The 21,492-nt window shown below is 39.9% G+C and overlaps 1 protein-coding gene across 2 annotated transcripts in view; it reads left to right on the top strand.

Annotated features, from left to right (window-relative positions):
• RNGTT (RNA guanylyltransferase and 5'-phosphatase) overlaps positions 1-21,492 on the top strand; it is a 347,964-nt gene that overhangs the window by 110,092 nt on the left and 216,380 nt on the right. For both annotated transcript variants that reach the window (XM_066605238.1, XM_066605244.1), the window contains 2 exons: positions 932-1,067; positions 13,305-13,376. In XM_066605238.1, the coding sequence (XP_066461335.1) occupies positions 932-1,067; positions 13,305-13,376 (208 nt within the window). The remainder of the gene's footprint in view (positions 1-931; positions 1,068-13,304; positions 13,377-21,492) is intronic.

The raw sequence follows: 21,492 nt of genomic DNA, 5'->3' as shown, positions 1-21,492 counted from the left end.
TCGGACCCCCGGAATGTGATCAGGGGTCCTAATGGGTCCCTGTGGAAGTCCCCTAAAGGGACAAAAAAAAAAAAAAATTAAAAAAAAAAAAAAAGGAAAAAAATTTTAAAAAAACCACTTGTCTCCCTTTACTTTGTAAAAAATCAAAAATACAATCACACATGTGGTATCCATGCGTCGTAATGACCCAGAGAAGGAAGTTAATACATTATTTAACCCCTTAATGACATGGCCCCTTTTTTTCTTTTTTCCCCATTTTTTTTTTCCTCCCCCCTGTTTAAAAAATCACAACTTGACCCACAAAAAACAAGCCCTCATATGGCCATGTCAATGGAAAAATGAAAAAGTTATGGCTCTTGAGACGCAACTGCAAAACTAGTTGAAATTCAATGATTAGACCATTTTAAAAAAACTGCCCTGGTGAGCACGACAGGGTGGTAGGAAACCTGCCACTCAAGGGGTTAACTGGAGCTGATATGTTCCTTCTGTTTGCTGAGAAAGCCAGTCTGAGAGTATGCTATTTGTATATTTCTAAAACTTCTGTGACTGCATCTTTGGTGCACATGTATTACAGTTGAAGACACTTGTACGTCTGCCATAACCCAGTTTGCAATAACCCTTTAAAGACTTTGGAAGCCTTTTGAGGGCATTTTTTACAGAAGTATGTGTATGTTTGGCTAATAGAAAAAAAAAAAAAAAGGGTTTTATTAAAAAATAACAACCCATTTGGCTTATGCATCTTCTGTTATATCACAGCACATGGCAAGCTGCAGACGGATGTTTATTAGCAAATTCATCACACTGACTGTCTGATGGCTCAGTTTCCAGCCCCACTTTTTAGTCTGATATATGATAAAGTCCAAGTTCAAAGACCAAGAAACTTAATCCTAGAAGAATCTTAATGCTGTTATGTATTTTATTTTTCTTTAAGGTACATGATGCTGATTGATGGTAAAAACGAAGTGTATATGATTGACCGCGACAACTCTGTATTTCATGTTTCCAAACTTGAATTTCCATTTCGGAAAGATCTCCGAGTCCATTTGACCAACACTCTACTGGATGGGGTAAGACCTTAAAAAGGAAATTAATTGTACTGTTCTTATCTTTTGGCTCTAATTTATTACCTTACATAGTAACATAGTGTTTAAGGCTGAAAAAATATTGTGTTCATCCAGTTCAGCCTATTACCATCCCCCTCAATGTTGATCCAGGGAAAGGCAAAAAGCCCCATGAGGTATAAGCAAATTTTCCTTATTTTAGAGACAGAAATCCTTCCCGACTCCAAATCAGAATAACCAATACCAGTTCCCAAAACTGTACACAATATTCCATGTGAGGTATGACCAATGACGTGTAAAGAGGAAGAACAATGTTCTCATCATGTGCCCTCTTTTGATACACCCCAAGATCCTATTTGCCTGACACTGGTTACTCTATTTAAGTTTACAGCTAAGTTAAATCCCCAAGCCCTTTTCCATGTTAGTGTTGCCCAGTGGTTTACCATTTAGTGTGTAATGGTAAGAAGTATTTTCCCTGCCCAAATGCATAACCTTACATTTATCTGCATTCAATCATATTTGCCACTTTTCTGCCCAAGCCCCCAGCCTATCCATATCCAGTTGCAACTGTATATTGTCCTCTTGTGTTATTTAGTTCATAGTTTTTTATCATGTGCAAATATTGATATTTTACTGTGCAATCCCTTCACAACCTTGTTAATAAATATATTAAAAAGCATAGGATCCAGTACTGATCCCCGTGGTACCTCATTAGTAACGTTGACCCAATCAAGAGTATGTGCCATTACTGACCACCCTCTGCTTTCTATCACTGACCATTTTTTTACCCACTTACACACATTCTCCCCCAGACCAAGCATCCTCATTTTATATACCAACCTTTTATGTGGACCAATATCAAATACTTTTGAAAAACCAATATATACAAAATCCAATGACTCTCCCTAGTCCAGTCTAGAACTTACCTCCTCGTAGAAGCTGATCAGGTTGATTTGACAGGAGCGACCCCTCACAAATCCATGCTGACATGGAGTTATACAGATCTTTTCATTGAGATACTCCAGGATAGCATCTCTTAGAATAAACATTCAAATTGTTTTCCCACTATAGAGGTTAAACTTATTGTCCTAAATTTTCCAGGTTCACATCTTGACCCCTTTTGGAATATCGACACCACAGTTGCTATGCACCAATCTAGTGAAACAAACTGCATTATTATAAAGTCCTTGAATATAAGAAAAAATGGTCAGTCTATCACATTACTTAATTCCCTTATAGCCCAGGGTTGTATGCCTTCAGGACCCAGCGATTTATCTATTTTTATCTTTTTTTAAGGTGGCTCTTCACTTCTTTCTGGGTAAGAGCCCTTTTACACTAAACAATTATTGTTCAGATTCTTGCTGGATCATGGGAATCTGAACCTTCATTCTAAATCGCTGCATTCTATAACTTTTTTATTTTTTCATGGACTGAGCTCTGTGAGAGCTTATTTTTTGCGAGACAAGCTGTAGTTTTTATTGGTACCATTTTTGATCACTTTTATTGCGTTTTTTTGGGAGGCACCTCAGTTTTTTCGCATTGTTTTTACAGTTTTTGTCTTACAGGATAAAAAGCGTGTTCAACTTATTGTACGTGTCATTATGGACATGACGATACCAAATATGTGGGATTTTTTATGCTAATATGAGAAAGAGCCCAAACAAAAGGGGTTTTTTTACCTTTTTTTTTTTACATTTTTATTTTTTTGTAATTTTTTTTTTTTTTTTACACCATTTGTGTCCCTGTGGGGGACTTGCATCATACCACTGATGATCGCTATGATAAGGCATTGCAGGACTTCTTTCCTACAATGCCTTATCGCTAATTACAGCGATCACAGGCAATGGTAATACAGGACGCCTATAGGTGGCGTCCTGTTACCATGCTAACCTTTTGGCCTCTGTGAACCCTTACAATGCCGTGATCTACATAGATCGCGGGAGGGAAGGGGTTAACAGCGGGGGGCGCATCTCTGGTGCACCCGTGCTGTTGCAGCGGGAGGCCGGCTATCACTGACAGCCGGCTCCCGCTGCCGGATAGCGTGAGATCTCTTATGATCTCGCACTATCCCTATGACGTAAGGGTACGTCCAGTTGCGGAAAGTACCCCGCCTCCAGGACGTACCCTTACGTCATATGGAGCAAAGGGGTTAAAGAGATTTGCTTTATCCTCATCGGCCTTAACAATTCTTCTCTCATTACTATTTGAGGGGCCAACACTTTCTGTTTTAATCTTCTTACTATTTATGTAGTTGAAGAACCCTTTAGGGTTAGTTTTAATCTTTGGCAATGAGTCTTTCTGTCTCTACCTTTACTGCTTTTAGTTGCTTTTTTATTATTTTCATTACATAGTCCCACATCTCTATTTACACTATTTTCCCCTTCTTTCTCTATGGTTGCTCTCCCCCGAGGTGCTGTTCAGTTGCCATGTATTGCAGTATACTCTGAGCTATCAAATGACTTTAAGTTCCCTATGGGGACTGAAAAATAAAAGTAAAAATGAGTTTAAAATGTTTTTAAATTAATTATTAGAAAAAAAAGATTGTTAAAAAAAGGCCTTTCCGATTTTATAATAAAATCTAAACAAATCCCAAACATATTTGTAATTGATGCATCTGTAAAAGTCCAGTTGATCAAATTTTTTTGTTAATTCACTTTTTATTGAAAGAGTTTTCAAAATACAAGGTATGCATGAGTTTGAACGTGCACTTTGCAAACTTATAGCTTGACATTACAAGAATCAGATATATTGTTTATGAAATTGTCAGCCAGCTCAGACAAAGGTTTTATCCATGTCCTAAAGTCAGTACCAGCAGGTCTCTCCCGCCCAGTTTTGTTTGCTTAAAGGCTTTATTTGCTGAGCCGGAGTGAGCCGCTACCTTCCTTCCACAAGCGCTCTCATGCATCTGGAGATCTGTAATAACCTTTCCTAATGTTTATCGAATAATAACAATGGGAGTGGGGGAGGGTAGATGACGGGGAAAGAAAGGCAGGGAGGGGGATGGCGCTGTTATCCACAGGGTGGAGTCAGAGTTTCCGACCCACCCTGTTTGTGGTGTTAGCTTCAGCCTGCGTTCCGTTTGATCAGTTTATCAAATTTTAACACAATTATTCATTGCACTTTGTCAAACTTTTTCAGTACATCATATGGTACATATAATAGTACTATTGAAGAATACAACTTGTCCTGCCAGAAATAAGTCCTAAGATGACTACGTCGATGCATAAATAAAAAAGTAATGATTTTAGAAAGTGGGCAGGAAAAACAAAAAATGGGAAAGATAGGGGTGCACCATACATGGTTAAGGATTTTCCACCTACCTCTAACTTTGTCATAGGTGCCAATGTGCTCCATGACCACGGGGTCCTCACCATCGCCTCCTAGTAATCTGTCAATTTAATCTGCGATATGTCAAACTCAAGCGCCAGGAAGACAACACACTGTTCGACAGTCCCAGTCCATGTGGAAGATTGCCCTAACTGTCATCCTAATAATTGAGTCCCCCACTACCAGAACCTGCCTAGCCTGCCCTGCATTCCTATTCTAACTCCTTTCTGCAGCAGAAATCCCCCTGGCAGTCAGTGCGCATTTCATGCTGCAGCAGTGCTAACTTGTTTGGGTGTGTGAGTTTAGGATTAGCCTTTCTGCAACTCTTCCTACTCCTCCCTTCACACAGCCAGCTGGCTAATCATCCTACACTCCCATGATACCATCCACCCCCACATTTGCCCCAGCGAGTATGTGCTTAGTGAGCAGCAAACTCCTTTCCATGTTGTCAATGGATCTCCGTGTTGCTAGCTGCTTGGTTAGATCCAGGATCTGGGCTTCCAAATGTGCAGCACCCTCACATCTCGTACAGCAGTACGTACCCTGGAACGGCTGTTCAATGACTGTACACATGACATATATACACTGAACAGCGCTGTCAAAATTGGGATTATTCACCCTGCAAAAATGCGGTCAAGGGGCGACCAAATAACTATGTATAAATACATTAGGTGACAATACAAGGATCTCTCCCATGATCTGTTTATACCCAGGACAATGAGGGTAACAAGAGGGCATCCACTACATCTAGTGGAAAGCAGGTTTCATCACCAACACAGAAGAGGGTTCTTTACTGTTAGAGCAGTGAGATTATGAAACTGTCTGTCTGAGGATGTGGTGATGGCAAAATCAATGGAGGAGTTTAGAAGGGAACTAGATGTCTTTTTGGAGTGCTACAACATTATTGCAGGATATACACATTAAATAACCAGAGGGGTTGTTGATCTGGGTATTTTCCAACTGCCGGGTCTTTGAGTCAGGTAGGAACTTTCAAATGTTGATCCAGGGATTATTCTATATACCATTATGGAGTCGGGAAGGAATTTGTTTCCATCAAATGGGGCGAATTGGCGACTGCCTCATTTTGGTTTTTTTTGCCTTTCTCTGAATCAACAAGGGGAGGTGGAAACAGGCTGAACTGGATGGACATTTGTCTTTTTTCAGCCTTTCATATTATGACTCTATGTCAATCATGGAGCACATTCTAAGGGCTAATTCCCACGGGCGGATTTCCACCACGTGATACGCGGCGGAAATCCGTGGCGTTGCCCCGCAGCTATTAGGTTCTATTGAACCTAATAGTGCAATGCTCACGGTGCAGAATTCTGCCCCGTGAATTCACCTGTACTTACCCGTGGCATGTTCTGTTTGCAGTCAATAGAAGCCGTCCGTCACGCTATCTTCCGCTGTAGCACAGCGGAAGATAGCGTGAAAACGCTTTCCCGCCTATTGCCGGCCGCGTCATGTGACCCTGTCATGCGCTATTCTGCGCATTGCGTGCCGGAGCATCATACGGGACGTCGGGCGGCAGATCCGGAGGTAAGTATGGGGTCTCTGGGGGGCGCCGTGACGGGCTCCGCTGCGAAATTCCGCTTGCGTAGCTCGTCAAGGCCGTGGGCGCTGGGCCTAAATGGTACAGATAAAAAACAAATAATCTATACAAATAAAAAATGACTCCCTTCTAAAGTCCTCGAATCGAAAGTCACCTGATTTCAAGTTACGCACATTTTAAATCAAACTGCATTTGCAAATTCTCACACTTGTAGTTTTATCTTTAACCCCTTCATGACGCGGCCCTTTTTTTCTCCCCATTTACGCTTTTTCCTCCCCTCCTAAAAAAAATCATAACTCCTTTATTTATCCATCGACGTCGCTGTATGAGGGCTTGTTTTTTGCGGGACGAGTTGTATTGTTCAATGGTGCTATTTTATGTTCCATATAATGTACTGAAAAACTTTAAAAAAAATTCTAAGTGGAGTAAAACAAATTTTAAAAAAAGACATTCTGATATCTTTCAGTGCGTCTTATTTCTACGGCACACAAACTGCAACAAAAACGACTTGATAACTTTATTCCATGGGCCAGTATGATTGCTACGATACCAAATTTGTATCGTTTTTCTTCTTACTATACTACTGGTTTTTTTTTTTGGTTTTTTTTCAAAGACATTTAATTTTTTTCTATTATTTTCTGCGGTCATCTTGTGCACGCAATAACACTTTTATTTTTCCGTAGTTCAACGATGGCTCCTTTTTTGCAGGACATCCTGTAGTTTCCGTTAATAGTAATTTGGAGTTCATATGACTTTTTGATTGCTTTTTATTGGGGTTTTTTCTGGGAGACAGGGTGACTGAAAAGGTGCATTAATGGTGTTCTTTATTTTTATTTTCAGACGACGTTCACCATGCAGGGTAAATAATGTGCTACTTTGATAGATCGAACTTTTACGGACGCGGTGATACCAAATATGTATTTTTTTTATTTTATTTTTTAGAGTTTTTAATTCTAGATATGGCAAAAGGGGGGTGATTTAAACTGTTATTACGTTTTTCTTTTTTTTTTACAATTAAAAAAACTTTACTGCTCTTTTTTTTAACTTTACTTTTAATTCCCCCTAGGGGAGTACAATATATGATACTTTGATCCCTCCTACAGTATGACGTAATGCTATAGCATTACGTCATACTGCATTGTGACAGGCAGCCTATCAAGCCACCCCACGGGGATGGCTTGATAGGCAGTCTCTCAAGGCAGCCCTTGGGCCTTTCAGAAGGCCCCCGGCAGCCATGACACCTGCACGGCTCCCCCAATCTCACCACGGGGGGGGCATACGGGACCCCCTAACAGAGGGGGCTTTAAATGCGGCTGTCAGAATTGACAGCGGCATTTAAAGGGTTAATAGCCGCTGACGGCTATTTTTTTTGCTGTTTTTTTGCAGCACTTTTCTAGCCATTTTATGACTTATATCCTGCATTCATTACCATTTCCCCCTTTTACAGGCTGTATTTGTGATTTTCAGTTTTCTTTGTCTTGAAGGAATCTCCTGCTAGGCTGTGTTCTGTGTACTGTGCACAGAGAGAATTGCATATTCTGCTCTTTGTCTTAACACAGATAAATACCAAAATAATGTAGGGCAATAGAGCAATACTGAGCGGTGTAGAGTTGATTCTATTAGCTATAACACAGTAACAGTCAATTACTTTTAGCAGACAGTGTCACTGTGTCTTTCTGATTTCCATTTTCCTCCTCTCTCCTCCCCGCTGTTCTCTATAGACTTCAATCAGCGGCCTTAGTCATCCCCCTCCTGTACTTCCTGTTCTCTATCTTATCTCTGTTACTAGAGATTAGCAGCACATGACAAAATGCAATAGTCGGCAAAATTGAAGGAAGGAATACGTAGTGGCGAGTAATTTAGATTGCTAGTTATTTAGCTAAAATGATGTTTTTGTGCTGAAAAATAAGACTTGTAAATAACTTTATCACATTGGCTATCAAGTTGTTTGAAAAGTTAGAGACTATTTAAGCACAGAAAACCTAATATGCCATTTTCTGCAGCTTATGATCTGAGATCTAACATTTGCTCCCAGTGTTACACTCTTTGTGGGTAAAATATTAGTTTTTTATTACTATTTTAATCCCCCAGCTTTAAAAGAGGCGGTAGTGGCAGGGGGTAGTGAACTTTCTGGAGTTCCTCTGTAGTTTACTGCAATAAAGATTTGCTTCTATTATTTCATAAAAAGTGACTGTTCGTCTCTTGATGTTTTGAAAGTTACCTGCAATTTGTCTTAAGGTGGTAAGGCATTGTATATGTGGTGCTATGTATCTATGTTCCTGAGCTTTCTTAAACCCTTTTGTCCATGCTCCCTGTTGAGGTAATCACTTTATTTAGGTGATACTCAAGGGGTATCGTAACCTTATTACTTAGGTATGCTTATTTATTATTATGATGCATCGGGGAAGGGTACGCATAAGAAATACTCAACTGATGTTTCCAAGCTCTTCTTTTTTATAGTTGCAATGCAAAAGAGTTTTATAGTAAAACAACCCCTTTACACACCTCACAAGGTTAAACAGATCAACAATTCAAAGTCCACAGCATGTGTGAAACTTCTATCCTAATAAAACATTCCAAAGTTCGACTTCTATGTAAAGAGCAATTTCCACCGTCGATTATCGCTCAAAATTTGTTCAAAATAACAAAAATGAGTGATTATCGTCCAGTGTAACGCAAAAAAAATCGTTTACTATTCACTCACCCTTCGTTATCGCTGAAATTCCATCAGCATAAAAACCATTGCTGGATCGTGGACTTCTCATTCCTTTTAAATGCTCAGCGCTTCACCTAGAAGTCTAAGGCCTCTTTCACAAGGGCAACAGCAATATCATTGCTAGAAAATCGTGGCGATATCGCATCTGTGTTCTGTGCGATATCGCTGCGTTTGCTCGTGGTGATATTGCGATTTTGTGTCGCTACTTGAAATAGAAGTCTCTACCCCGAAATAAAAACCCTAGCTGCATTAAAAAAAACAATACAATACATCACCCCACAGGAGCTGTCTGCTCTGCTGCACCTCTCCTCTGCAGCTGTGGCACACTTTTCTGTAGTCTTAAGCCAGTGGGTTCAAAAGCCCCGCCTCCTGGAAGTACTGGCTCTGATTGGCAAGGCTGCAGCATTTGAGAATCAATCAGAGCCAGCGCTTGATGAGCCAATCACAGCCATTCAATATGTGTATATACAGAAGTGCATTAAGGTGTATGGCGCTTCGGGCGATACTGTGATCAGGTTTAGATGGAGAATGTACAAACACCATAAATGGGGAAGTGTGTGACTAGAAGATAGAATATGCCTTCCTATTGAGATGTCTTTTGTAGTAATGCAAGGGGGATGCCTCAGGATAAGCTGTTTAACCCCTTAATGACCGTCCATACGTCTTTTGACAGCGACCGTTAAGGTCCTTTGACGAGCTGCATTAGAAGCCTGGCACAGATGCTCGGCTGTTGGATTTCAGCCGGGCACTAGCTCTAAGACAGAGAATCAAGGAAACCTCAAATCCCCGATGTTTCACCCTTTACTCGCTGCGGTCACTGCGACTGTGGCCATGTAAAAGGCTAACAAAAGGAGGTGGCTCCCTCTGTCACCCATTGGATCCCTGCAATGTGATTGAGGGGTCCTGATTGGTTGCTATGGAACCCAGGGGCTTGAATATATATATATATATATATATATATATATATATATTTATTTATTTATTTTTTTATGTGAAAGGCTTTAGAAATTTGGTATTGACATAATTGTACTGCATTATTAATTTAACATATTTGTACTGACAGCGAACGCCATTAAAAATAAAAATTTAAAACGTACCAGAATTGCAGATTTTGTTAATCTTGCATCTGCAAAAAAGTGGAATAGAAACAATCAAAATGTTTTATGTTGCCAAACATTGGATAAATGAAGACTAGATTTCATCCTGCAAAAAAAACCAAGTTCTTATAGACCTCCATTGATGGACATATAAAAATGTTATGGCTCTTGGAATGTGACAACACAAAAGCGAATCTTAAAAAAAAAACCAAAAAAAAACACCTTTTTGTGTACAAAAATAGCAAAACCTGAAAAGACTGAATAAACTTGGTGTCGCCGGAATTATGCTGATCCAGAAAAGAATGTTATCATGTTGTTTATTTTGCACACTAAGAGCTGTAAACATGTAAACAAAAAAACAAGTAGCAGAATTTGTCCCTCCCCCCCCTTCAATACCACAAAAAAAAAAATTCTAAAAGTTATACGGTACATTATATGTAACCCAAAATGATGGCATTAAAAAATACTACTTGTCCCCCCAAAAACAAGCCCTCATACAGATATGTCAGAAGGAAAAATGTAAAGTTATGGCTCCTGGAATGCAAAAATAAAAAAAACTGAGAAATTGGTTGGTCATTAGGGCGCAAAAAGGCTTTGTCACAAAGGGGTTAAAGGGGTTGTCCCGAGGCAGCAAGTGGGTCTATACACTTCTGTATGGCCATAATAATGCACTTTGTAATATACATTGTGCATTAATTATGAGCCATACAGAAGTTATAAAAAGTTTTTTACTTACCTGCTCCGTTGCTAGCGTCCTCGTCTCCATGGTGCCGACTAATTTTCGGCCTCCGATGGCCAAATTAGCCGCGCTTGCGCAGTCCGGGTCTTCTGTAGTCTTCTATGGAGCCGCTCGTGCCAGAGAGCGGCTCCGTGTAGCTCCGCCCCGTCACGTGCCGATTCCAGCCAATCAGGAGGCTGGAATCGGCAGTGGACCGCACAGAAGAGCTGCGGTCCACGAAGACAGAGGATCCCGGCGGCCATCTTCAGCGGTAAGTATTGAAGTCACCGGAGCGCGGGGATTAAGGTAAGCGCTCCGGTAAGCTTCCTTTACTTCCCTGCATCGGGGTTGTCTCGCGCCGAACGGGGGGGGGGGGGGTTGAAAAAAAAAAAAACCCGTTTCGGCGCGGGACATCTCCTTTAAGATAAGTTAACCAAAGTATATGGTAGTCTAAAAAAAAAACAACAAAACAAAGCATTTTCACCAAAACATTTTTTTAAAATCAAATGTAGTCCTTTTATGAATAATTTGTGATTCTCCTCTTGCTGTCTTAATGTTTTTCAGTCATCACTTCTGAAAGGCAGTTTTCCTTCTATTGAATATTTTAAAGGCTTCCTTTCACATTAACTTGCCGAGTCTATGATTTTCTGCAGTTTAAATTAAAATGACTCAAGTGCTGGCTTATTGAATTTGTTTGCCCAGCGTTTGTATTGTTTATCTTTTGAAAACCTCCTGCAAGCGCAGTACTAGATCAGCTTCTGAAAAACTGGACATTCTCATAAATTCATCCGTTGAGACTGTGACAAGTTCTACCTCAAGGCTTTGGATCCTAATGAGGCATTGCAAGAAGGGGGCAGTTTGATTTTTTTTATCATTGGATTGTCAATGTTTGACTTTGACATTTGTCTTACTGTGGTCTGCTTGCTTCTGGTGTATAAGCTTATATGGGGTTATTACGCTTGGCGGTTAACCTTCACACATGTTGCTGCATATTTTAATGTCATAACGCCGTTCAAGGATCCTTTAGTTTTCTACTGTGACAAGTTTTTGATAAAATGACTGGCACCCTTAATGTACAGAGAAGCAGTTATGATTATGTGATGACAACTTTTGGCCAAAGGGACAATTTTCCTAATGAAACTAATTGCAATTGTCTTCTTTTTTCCCTTAACATTCAGGGGTTAAATGGCATACAATATGCTTGCTCCCCAGAGGTCTTATATGATGTCACGGGGGAACTACATGTAAAAAAGAAAGTTATGAAAATAAGTAAAAATTATAATAATATATATATGTGTGTATGTATAATATATAATATATATATATATATATTAATTTAAATATCTATATGAGAAACTGATGCCAACCTAAGCCATTGCCATATGTGCCCTGCAGTCTGAGACTTTACAAACTATATATCAAAAGCTCCGAAACAAAATGAGGAACCCATTCCTGTACTTAATTTTTGTGTAAATATACTAATTTTAAAACTAAACTATAGCATTTTTTCGTCCTTTGATTTATACCCTTAATAAAACAAAGAAAAAAATCTGTGAAAAAATGTATTGAATAATATGTCACAGAAAAAAAAGCTGCAAAAATAATAGCTCAAGAAAAAAAGTAGGGCCGTAAAACCATCAAATGGTTAAAATCCCTAAAAAGTGTCTGGTCCTTTTGGACCAAAACACCTGGGTCATTATTAGACCAAATTGTAGATTTTCTTTTTTCCTCTTCATGACTACCTGCACTTAAAAAAAAAAAAAGTCAGAAAACCCCTTTCATTGGTATGAGGTTACATGAATATATAAGGTTTGTTAAAGGGAACCACCAGCTTCAACATGGCCCTAAACTTCAGGCAGCATATCATAGAACAAGAGGTGAGCAGATTGATATATCGTGTTGTGGGAAAGATTTAATATAAAGTGTAGTTCATTCATTAAACTCTTTGTTTATTTTAAGGTATGAGGTCGTATGGGCGGTCCTGTCAGAGAATGACAGCTGTATGTGACTGTGCATACATTGAAAGCCATTAGTCACTGACAGGACCGCCCAGAATGACCAGAGATATAAATTTAATAGAATACAAGATTTATACTGAATCTTTTCCCACAAGATTATACATCAATCTGCTCAGCTCCTCCTAACATTCTGCTTGTAGAGCCAATTGTATCTCCAATGGGACAGGTTCCCTTTAAATAAATCTATACAGAGCTATACAAGGGAATGTAATATTAGAAAATGACTTATTTAAAATATTATGGTGCAGGACTTTGCAATACCATCATTTTTCTACATAATCACAGGATATTGGGCTATTTTGCTTTTTAAAGGGTCTATCAGATAAAATTTTTATTCATTATGTAACTATCTTCCCCTGTGTATATATAAATCAGCAAGCATTAATTTAGTTTGTTATTCCTTTCTATCACTCCTGGCCTCTTTCTCTTCAGGTGGTCATCTGATCTCAGTTCTGACCAGCTCAGATTTACTTGGCTTTATGTGTTCTTAAATTAGTCAATTTCTCAGTCAGCATGATTGCTGTGTGATGATATTACATGGAGTGTACCACACAAGCTCTTCAGAGGTGGACACAGACTCTCCTAGAGACATAAACTTCCTAAAAAGACATAAATGTGTAATTTTATTGACCTTTTTTTATGGTATTGCCATTTTGGATTACATTTGAACATTAACCCAAGTCAGCAAAAATATTAAAGCAAACTGTTAATTTAAAGTTTCTAAGGCTGAAGGGTGAAATATCATCAGTGCTTTACTTGAATGATGACTTGTAGCCAGTGTTGTGATAGTGTTGTTTTTTTTTTCTCTTTTGAAGGAAATGGTCATTGATAAAGTGAAAGGACAAGCTGTGCCACGATATTTGATATATGACATCATCAAGTTCAATGTAAGTATTCAGATTTTCCTTTATTTTTCATTCCTGCGTGATTTGTAGGGATGACAGGAATATTCTAGTTACTGCATAGACTTTTCTTCCTAGTGATTCATTCTTCTGCTCTTCTGGGGAAAGCAGGTTCTATTGAATTTATGCTTCACTGCATGGGCTTTGTCATATTGAGGCAGTGCCAGAATCCTAACTAACTGCTGTCAAAAAGTCCACACCGTAAGTCAAAACAATCCCTTTACAAGCACCGAATGATGAAAGGTTATGTCAAGATGATTCACGTGTTCTCCGTCCCGTATCTAGTAAAGCGCGCTCTTTTTTTTATATGTCTAATCTTCTGTTTTAAGGTTTGAAAATAATAATAAAACAGTACTATTGAGAAAGTGTACAGATGGTCAATTGTCACTACTGCTGCAGTCAAAGACCCCCCCACACCCCCTGGCATTTTTCTTTCTTTGTCAACTGTACTGTTAGGATTCTATTTTAGGGGGAAGGGGGTGGGGGAAATTAGTTTTTTCCTTTTTAGTAGTACCATTTGTTAATTTATATAACGTTTTGATTACTGTCTATTCTGTTTTTTGTAAGGCGAGATAGGCAAAATTAACTAGTTTAGCCATGATTTTGTATTTTACACATGCACAATGTGGGTTAAATACTGTACTAGCTTTTTTTCTCTGTCTCATGACGAATGTGGCAATACTAGATTTGTGATTTTTTATTTTTTTACACAGTAAGGGAGGAAAAGTGGGGTTTTGTTGTTTTTTATTTTACCGTATATTTGTCCCACTAAGGACCTTGAATATCACCATCTTTTATCATTCTTATACTTTGGTATAGCAGTGTATTATAAAGCCTATAAAGTTCATAGGCCAGACCTGGAGGCCATATTCAAGCCTCTGGGTGCCAATAAGTTTGCTTATTACTGTCTCAGTTAAAGATACATTACAATAGTATAACTGCTCTTGCCTTCACTGGAATTTTGACTTTTTTTTTCATTTTAAATTGCTAACCGATCACAATGCAATCATGCCTATGATATATATTTCTATATACCTTAAAGGGGTTTTCCAAATTGTTTTGTAGTTTTGTATTCCCTATATATAATAGATATACTCACCGCGATATGTGACAGGTAGAGTTGAGCGAACCTACTCGGACACACCCCTTTTTCGCCTGAGCGCTGCGATTTTCGAGTACTTCCGTACTTGGGTGAAAAGATTCGGGGGGCGCCGTGGGTGAGTGGGGGGTTGCAGCGGGGAGTGGGGGGGAGAGGGAGAGAGAGAGAGCTCCCCCTGTTCCCCGCTGCTACCTCCCGCTCCGCCACGCCTCCCCCCGGTGCCCCCCGAATCTTTTCACCCGAGTACGGAAGTACTCAAAAATCGCAGTGCTCGATCGAGTAATTACTCGAAACGAGTATATTCGCTCATCTCTAGTGACAGGTGATACCAGCTGTCCAGAAGGCCTGGGGGTGTCCCTTAAATCTATCATGTGGGGTTATAATGTAGTAGCCCTTTACAAGTTTACGGAATGTCACCAGCGATGTCCCTATCTGGCCTTCTATTGGCTGCAGTGCTTATGTGGGTAAATAACCTATGTGACTGCTGCCGTGGTTATAAACGAAAGACCAGCAGCACAGTGAGCAGCAACAGGAGAGCATCAGGCTAAATGTCCACTTGCACACAGGGGTTCCGCTTCTTAATTCCCACAGCGGAATCCCTGCTTGCCCACGGACATGGGAAGGAAAATAGGTTTTCTTACCTCCCCAGCTCCCGCACGGATCTTCTCTCCGCCGGCCAGATCTTCTTTCTCCAGCACGGCGTATGCGTCCGGATGTGCCAGCGATGTGCCTGATGCACGCGCAGTGCAATTTTTTCCAAATGTCCTGCTCTCCCGCGGATCAGTGGCACAGCAAAATGACAATTGTGGCTGTGCCGCGGATATGGAAATGGAGCATGCCGTGATTTTCTCCTGCAGCATGCAACACGATGTGAGGAAAAGGCATCCGCGCGCTTTTAAATATTTGCGGATGCCAATGTATCCCTATGGGCGGCTAACCTGCAAATCAGACCCACAAATGGACATTGGGCCTCTCGGCAGTGGGAGGTGAGTATTGTGTGGGGGGTTTTATTCTTCTTTTGTTTTTGGTGTGTTTTCTGCTTACCCCCACTGCCACGAATATATCTGACAACCGCTTTAACCCTGTAGGCATCATTGGCCTTAAGCCTCATTAAGCCCTCTTACCAGCATAGTCTGATTTATGATGTTCGCTCTGTGCTGTTTCTGATGATACACATCACAAAGCTTTGCTGAATTAGATACTTAATGAGAAGTTGTGGTTTTCCACTTGACTTGTTAAAAAGGCTTGTTTGAAAATCATTCTCTGAACCGAGTTAGGTTTATTTCTGATGTTCATAAAATGCTAATAGGGGTTTGCATTGACATGTGAGAAGCAATTCAGTGGCGTGCTCCAGTATTTGATGCTGTGACAGAATTTAGAATGGACTTAACTGCTATGTAACGGGCTATTTTGTCGATAGTTACATTTTGTTGCACGTTACACAATGTCCAAGTGATAGCAATAGAATGCCGAAGAGAAACTGAGTGCAGTACAGTCTAAAGTACGACGGCGCTGTCCTCAGTCATTGACAGCTTCTTTACATTACTGCTATGAATTCAGGAGGCAATGCCGACACCAGCTTATACAGAAAGAATATTGAAAAACCTTTGGGGGGTCTGTTATATGGATATAATGTATGCTCCTCTCATCAAAAGCAAATCTTTAGAATAACTATTGTTGGCATTGAGCACAATGTCAGTTCTACCTGTAGTCTGTCCTTGCGCAACAGGAGCACAAATGGAACGGAATAAATGGCATTTCCACTTATGGGCACAACTATTCTTTAGCAAGGAAATCGTACAGTTATTAGAGAAAAGACTGTATGTGTGTGTAAATATTCTGATAAGCCCATTTATGTACCCATTTGTGTTCCTGCTTTTATCAACTGTCTTTGGCTGAGTTTCCATACTGGGTTTTCCCTGTCCATTATATGAAGCATGCTACATTCACCTGCAGGGAGATTTCTAATCATTTCCATTGTAAAACACTATACAATGCCCAATAAAAGGGAGCCCTCCCTGTTTTACAAGCTATTAAGCTTGTATGGTTTTGGCTGTTTCACAGTTCAATAAAATGTCTGATTTGCGTGGAGCTCCTTAGTATGTTACCAATAGAAGTCTATGGGACCCAACTGTACCTCTGTATACCATACCACTGATTTCTTGCAGAGGCATACTATGTTTTTTTCTGTCAATTCATGGATGCGTTATTACAGAGATTATTCTTTACTAGAAACAATGGGGCACTTTAGAAGAATCGACCTTTCATACTCTGTGTTGGAGTAAGAGTCACCAAATTTATTAAGAAGCACTCCCCTCTTAATTATTTTGGCGTATCTTTGGTTGTCCATGTGCGAGAAAATGATATCCATGTAGATATGTGTTATAATGTACATAGCTTCCTAGCGTAAATTTGAGTAAATCTGCCAGCCGTGACAGGCTCAGTCCCTTACCACTAAACCACACCCACTTTTTTTGTAAAGTGATGAGTGGTGTAAAATTGAAAATTTAGCAATTTTTTTTCTTGGATATGGCATTTATCAAAAAGTATTATTTTTTAAATATACATACACACACACACAGTGGTAGGGGGGGAAAGTATTTAGTCAGATACCAATTGTTCAAGTTCTTCTACTTAAAAAGATGAGAGGCCTGTAATTGACATCATAGGTAGACCTCAACTATGAGAGACAACATGAGAAAACACATCCAGAAAATCACATTGTCTGATTTTTAACGAATTTATTTGCAAATTATGGTGAAAAATAAGTATTTGGTCACCTACAAACAAGCAAGATTTCTGGGTCTCACAGACCTGTAACGTTTTCTTTAAGAGGCTCCTCTGTCCTCCACTCACTACCTGTAGTATGGGGGAAAAAACAGGGACATGATGTGATCTCCAGCATATAGTTGCTTTTGTGTAAAACATGTTTGGGCCTGTTTTTCTGGAATGGATGGCAGGCTTGGTAGTGGGGCTGTCCATTCCACCTCCTCCACTCCAGGTCTTATTAGGGGGATTCGCTCCCCAAGTATAGAGGCTAGGTACTTAACCCAGCCCATAAAAGTCTGCAAGCTGCAGACAGAGAGGAGGCTGGGTACAGCTAGGAATGCTGGAAGCTGCTGGCCTCAAGAGACACGCAAATTTGTGCAAATTGCTTGGTGCTCGTGCGGCTGCAGCGAGCTGTCCGTATAGTCAGGGATGGACTCTGTATAGTAAGTCATGGAGAAGCAGGATTTTTGTTTTATGCCTGAAGTTAAAGGGGTTGTCTCGCAAATTAAAGTAAAGCTAAACACTTCTGTATGGCCATATACATGCACTCTGTAATATACATCGTGCATGAAATATGTGCCATACAGAAGTTATATACTTACCTAAAGGGGGTCCCCCCCCCTGTGTTGGCGTCCCCGTTGCCATGGCGCCGACCAGAGTCCTCTTCTCCTCGCTGGAACCGTTGCGGTTGCGCAGAGAGGAATCTTCTCCGGGATGGTCCGTGCGCACGAGCTGCGTCCTGACTCCTCCCTCGGCCGTCCTCTTCTCCACGTCATCGCGTTGCTCCACCTCCGCCACGTGGTGCCGATCAGCCAATGAGGTGGGTGGAATCGGCAGTGGAGCGCACACTGCAGAAGAACACCCACGGTGCACCATGGGAGAAGACCTGCGATGCACCGTGGGAGAAGTCCAGCAGCGCCATCTTGGAGAGAAGATTTTTAAAAGTTGCTGAAAGGGGATCCATGGAAAAGGTTTTTTGTTTTTTTTTAAGTAACACATGGTACGGTATTCCCTTTAAGGAACTGGGGGACTGGGCAAAAAATTTTTTTAAGGTTTTGGCGCAGGAGAACCCCTTTAAGGCTGTATTTTGTTTATTTTTATGCTTGATAATAAACACAGGCCAAGCCTGTACGGACTTTACCTGTTGTTGTGGTCTCTGACTGCTGCTCACAGTGCAACCCCGCGCTCTACCTGAGCTAACTCTCCCTATATATATATATATATATATATATATATATATATATATATATATATATATATATATATATATATATATATATATATATAAAAGATGTTATATAATATTCTCTTGGAGGTACAGGTTACAGGTGATCTAGGTGTCTGACCAGCATTCCTCACTCTCCTGAATAATTAGATTTTTATTATATATATAATATGCGTGTGTGCGCGCGCGTGTTTTTCTAACTATTGAGAAGCCTTGTCATTAACTGTTTTAGGTGTTTACCCTGCTTTGCATGATACATACTGGGGTATAGTCAGCATTCCATTTTTTGCAGGGGCCGATTGCATGGGTTAAAGGAAGGTTACATAGTCCTACAGCAGTGTAAACAACTTGGGCTGTTTCGGCCCCCACCATTTCCCCCTTGAACTGAAATAGCTGTAAATGATGCCCATTATATACATAACTGTAGGGATGACTCTCTAGAATGAAAGCCCTGCTCTGAAATGAGACAGGTGAATAAAGAGATGTAATTTATATCATTTCTTTTAGAAAATAGAATTGGGTATTATAGAAATTGGAGTTATTGAACTGTAATTGTCGGATTCACCAAACCATAATTGAGGTTCACAATTTACAGTCTTTCTGCATTTTCATTAAACCACAAATCCAATAATGTTGGCTGAAGTCATGGAGATGAGGATACAGACTTTTTCTCCATTGTGCTTCCAAGGAGCAGATTATTTCACATGAAATTAACCCATTGTGTTCTGAAGTAGTGTGGGTTTGTGAAACTGAAAGACTGATTTCCGTACCTTTCCTATTAGTATCAGTACTTCGTTGTGCATGCTTGTGGATGAAATCTTTTAGCAGCATTTGCAGAGGATGAACCTTTGCCTGTCAAGTGCTAAAGGTGACCCTTTTTAAATCTTGACATGTCTCTTAGGCATGATAGTTCTAGGAATGCAAAACAGTCATCCAATTCCTTACTAAGGCATTGAAATATCCTTGCCAGAAACACTGTATGTCACTCGCTATTATCTGTTCTAAGTCTATATAAGGCTTATTCACATCTGCATGCTGTCCACATTTGCAACTGACTGCACACGTACAGCACGCTGACTCATATTCAGTGGTGCTCCACAGATGGGCTTTTTTTCATGGATTGTAAAAAAAGAAAAATCGCAGCATGTCCTATTCTTGTCTGACTTCTTGGATAGCAGTCACCTATTCAAATCAATGGGTGCTGTAAAAACAAACAAAAAAAGCGCACACTGCTATAAAAAAAATTGGACCACTTTGTGGTTTCTTCTATGTGCGAGAAGTAAAAGGATAACAATAAGGGAACAATACCCGGAGCTCCAGGGAATATGACCACATACATACATACAGACAATAAGGGAACAATACCCGGAGCTCCAGGGAATATGACCACATACATACATACAGACAATAAGGGAACAATACCCGGAGCTCCAGGGAATATGACCACATACATACATACATACATACAGACAATAAGGGAACAATACCCGGTGCTCCAGGGAATATGACCACATACATACATACATACATACAGACAGACAAAGAGTAGGCATAAGAACATTCACTTACTTCACAGGGGGGTCTCAGATTCTTAGATGAGAACACCCCATAATCCTGGTTGGCAATATACCACAATGGTATTTTCAGAGACTTGAAAAGATGGATCCACCAGATAATAAGATTTGCAGAGTTTATTCAGAAATAATACATACACTTTACATTCCTAACACATAATAAAATTAATAAACATAGGCTGATAGAAGTGTGCAACGCGTTTGGGGGGATAGCTTAACTCCCTTACACATGCACATAAGATGTCTAGCCACGTGATGTATTTATATTGTTGTTGGAATGGATTTTCCACATTTTTGGGAAAATAATCAGGTACCAAAAAGTGATGCACCTGCAGGTCTCACAACTCTAGAAATAGGCCCACTACCTTTGGTTAATAAGAGTTTTATTGGTTTCAGAGTAATCAGAAGATTTGTCGATAAGGTCAGAGGAATACAAAATTAGGCAGGTTGACCACAGTAGCATTACTGAATATTGTTTTTGTAAAAGCATAAAATGAAGTACACGGCTCTGTTACTACTTTACTCCTATTAAAATAAAAAAAATTAAATTTGTGTCAAACGGAGTAGACCGGAGGCAGAGATAACAATTAGGGAAAGACGACAAAGTGGGGAAAATACATAAGGAGAAAGAATTAGGCTGTGCTTCTTATTTATCATGTTGGTACACCTGTGTTAGTCAATAGAGGAGTCTATCTTTATTATTTCTATGTCAGAAATCCTATTCCTTTATGTAGAGGATATGCTTGATGGTAAGCTGCAACCATTGAGATTTCCCCACAAGAGACTGTAGGTGAGGTATCAGCTGAAAAATCCCTTTAGTTTCAATTCTCTATCATGGCAGGAGATTTAGAGAAACCACTGACAAGCTGACATTAACGAGTTATACCTGACGTAGAAGTAAGAAAAGATAACTTTCAAAGTCAGCAAATGAGCGACCTTAGCAATTTTTCTACCAGAGAAAATATAAAAATAATTAATGGCGTACCTGTGGAACCTAACGTTAGGCGTAATATCCCATATATGGCCCTGGATCTATTGTATCAACTGGATAGAAAGGGGAAAGATATGGTGCAGCAGTTTGTTATTCCGAAACCCTATAGAGCAGTTTTGAATCTGGCATATGGGCACATTAGGAGTGGCCGCTTGTGGGTTCAGAAAACCACAGAAAGGATCTTGCAAAGGTTCTACTGGCTGGATGTGCATGGTGATATTAAACCCTTTTGTGAATCATGTTCTGACCGTCAGATTTCTGCATCCAGATTTCATTTCCGTAGCCCCCTTATACCCTTGGCCATTATTGAGGTACCAATTTAAGTACCAAGTTAATTGGGATTGATTTTGCTGGGTCCTTGGTAAAGTCAGCATGTGGACTCAACATATTTTGGTTATAGTGAATTATGCCACACACTATGTAGAGACCATGCGTTTGCATAA

Source organism: Eleutherodactylus coqui, chromosome 1, assembly GCF_035609145.1.
Source record: "Eleutherodactylus coqui strain aEleCoq1 chromosome 1, aEleCoq1.hap1, whole genome shotgun sequence".
In the NCBI taxonomy this organism is placed as follows: Eukaryota; Metazoa; Chordata; class Amphibia; order Anura; family Eleutherodactylidae; genus Eleutherodactylus; species Eleutherodactylus coqui.
The sequence above is the reverse complement of the archived record's forward strand: the minus strand, read 5'-3'. Positions and strand labels throughout refer to the sequence as shown.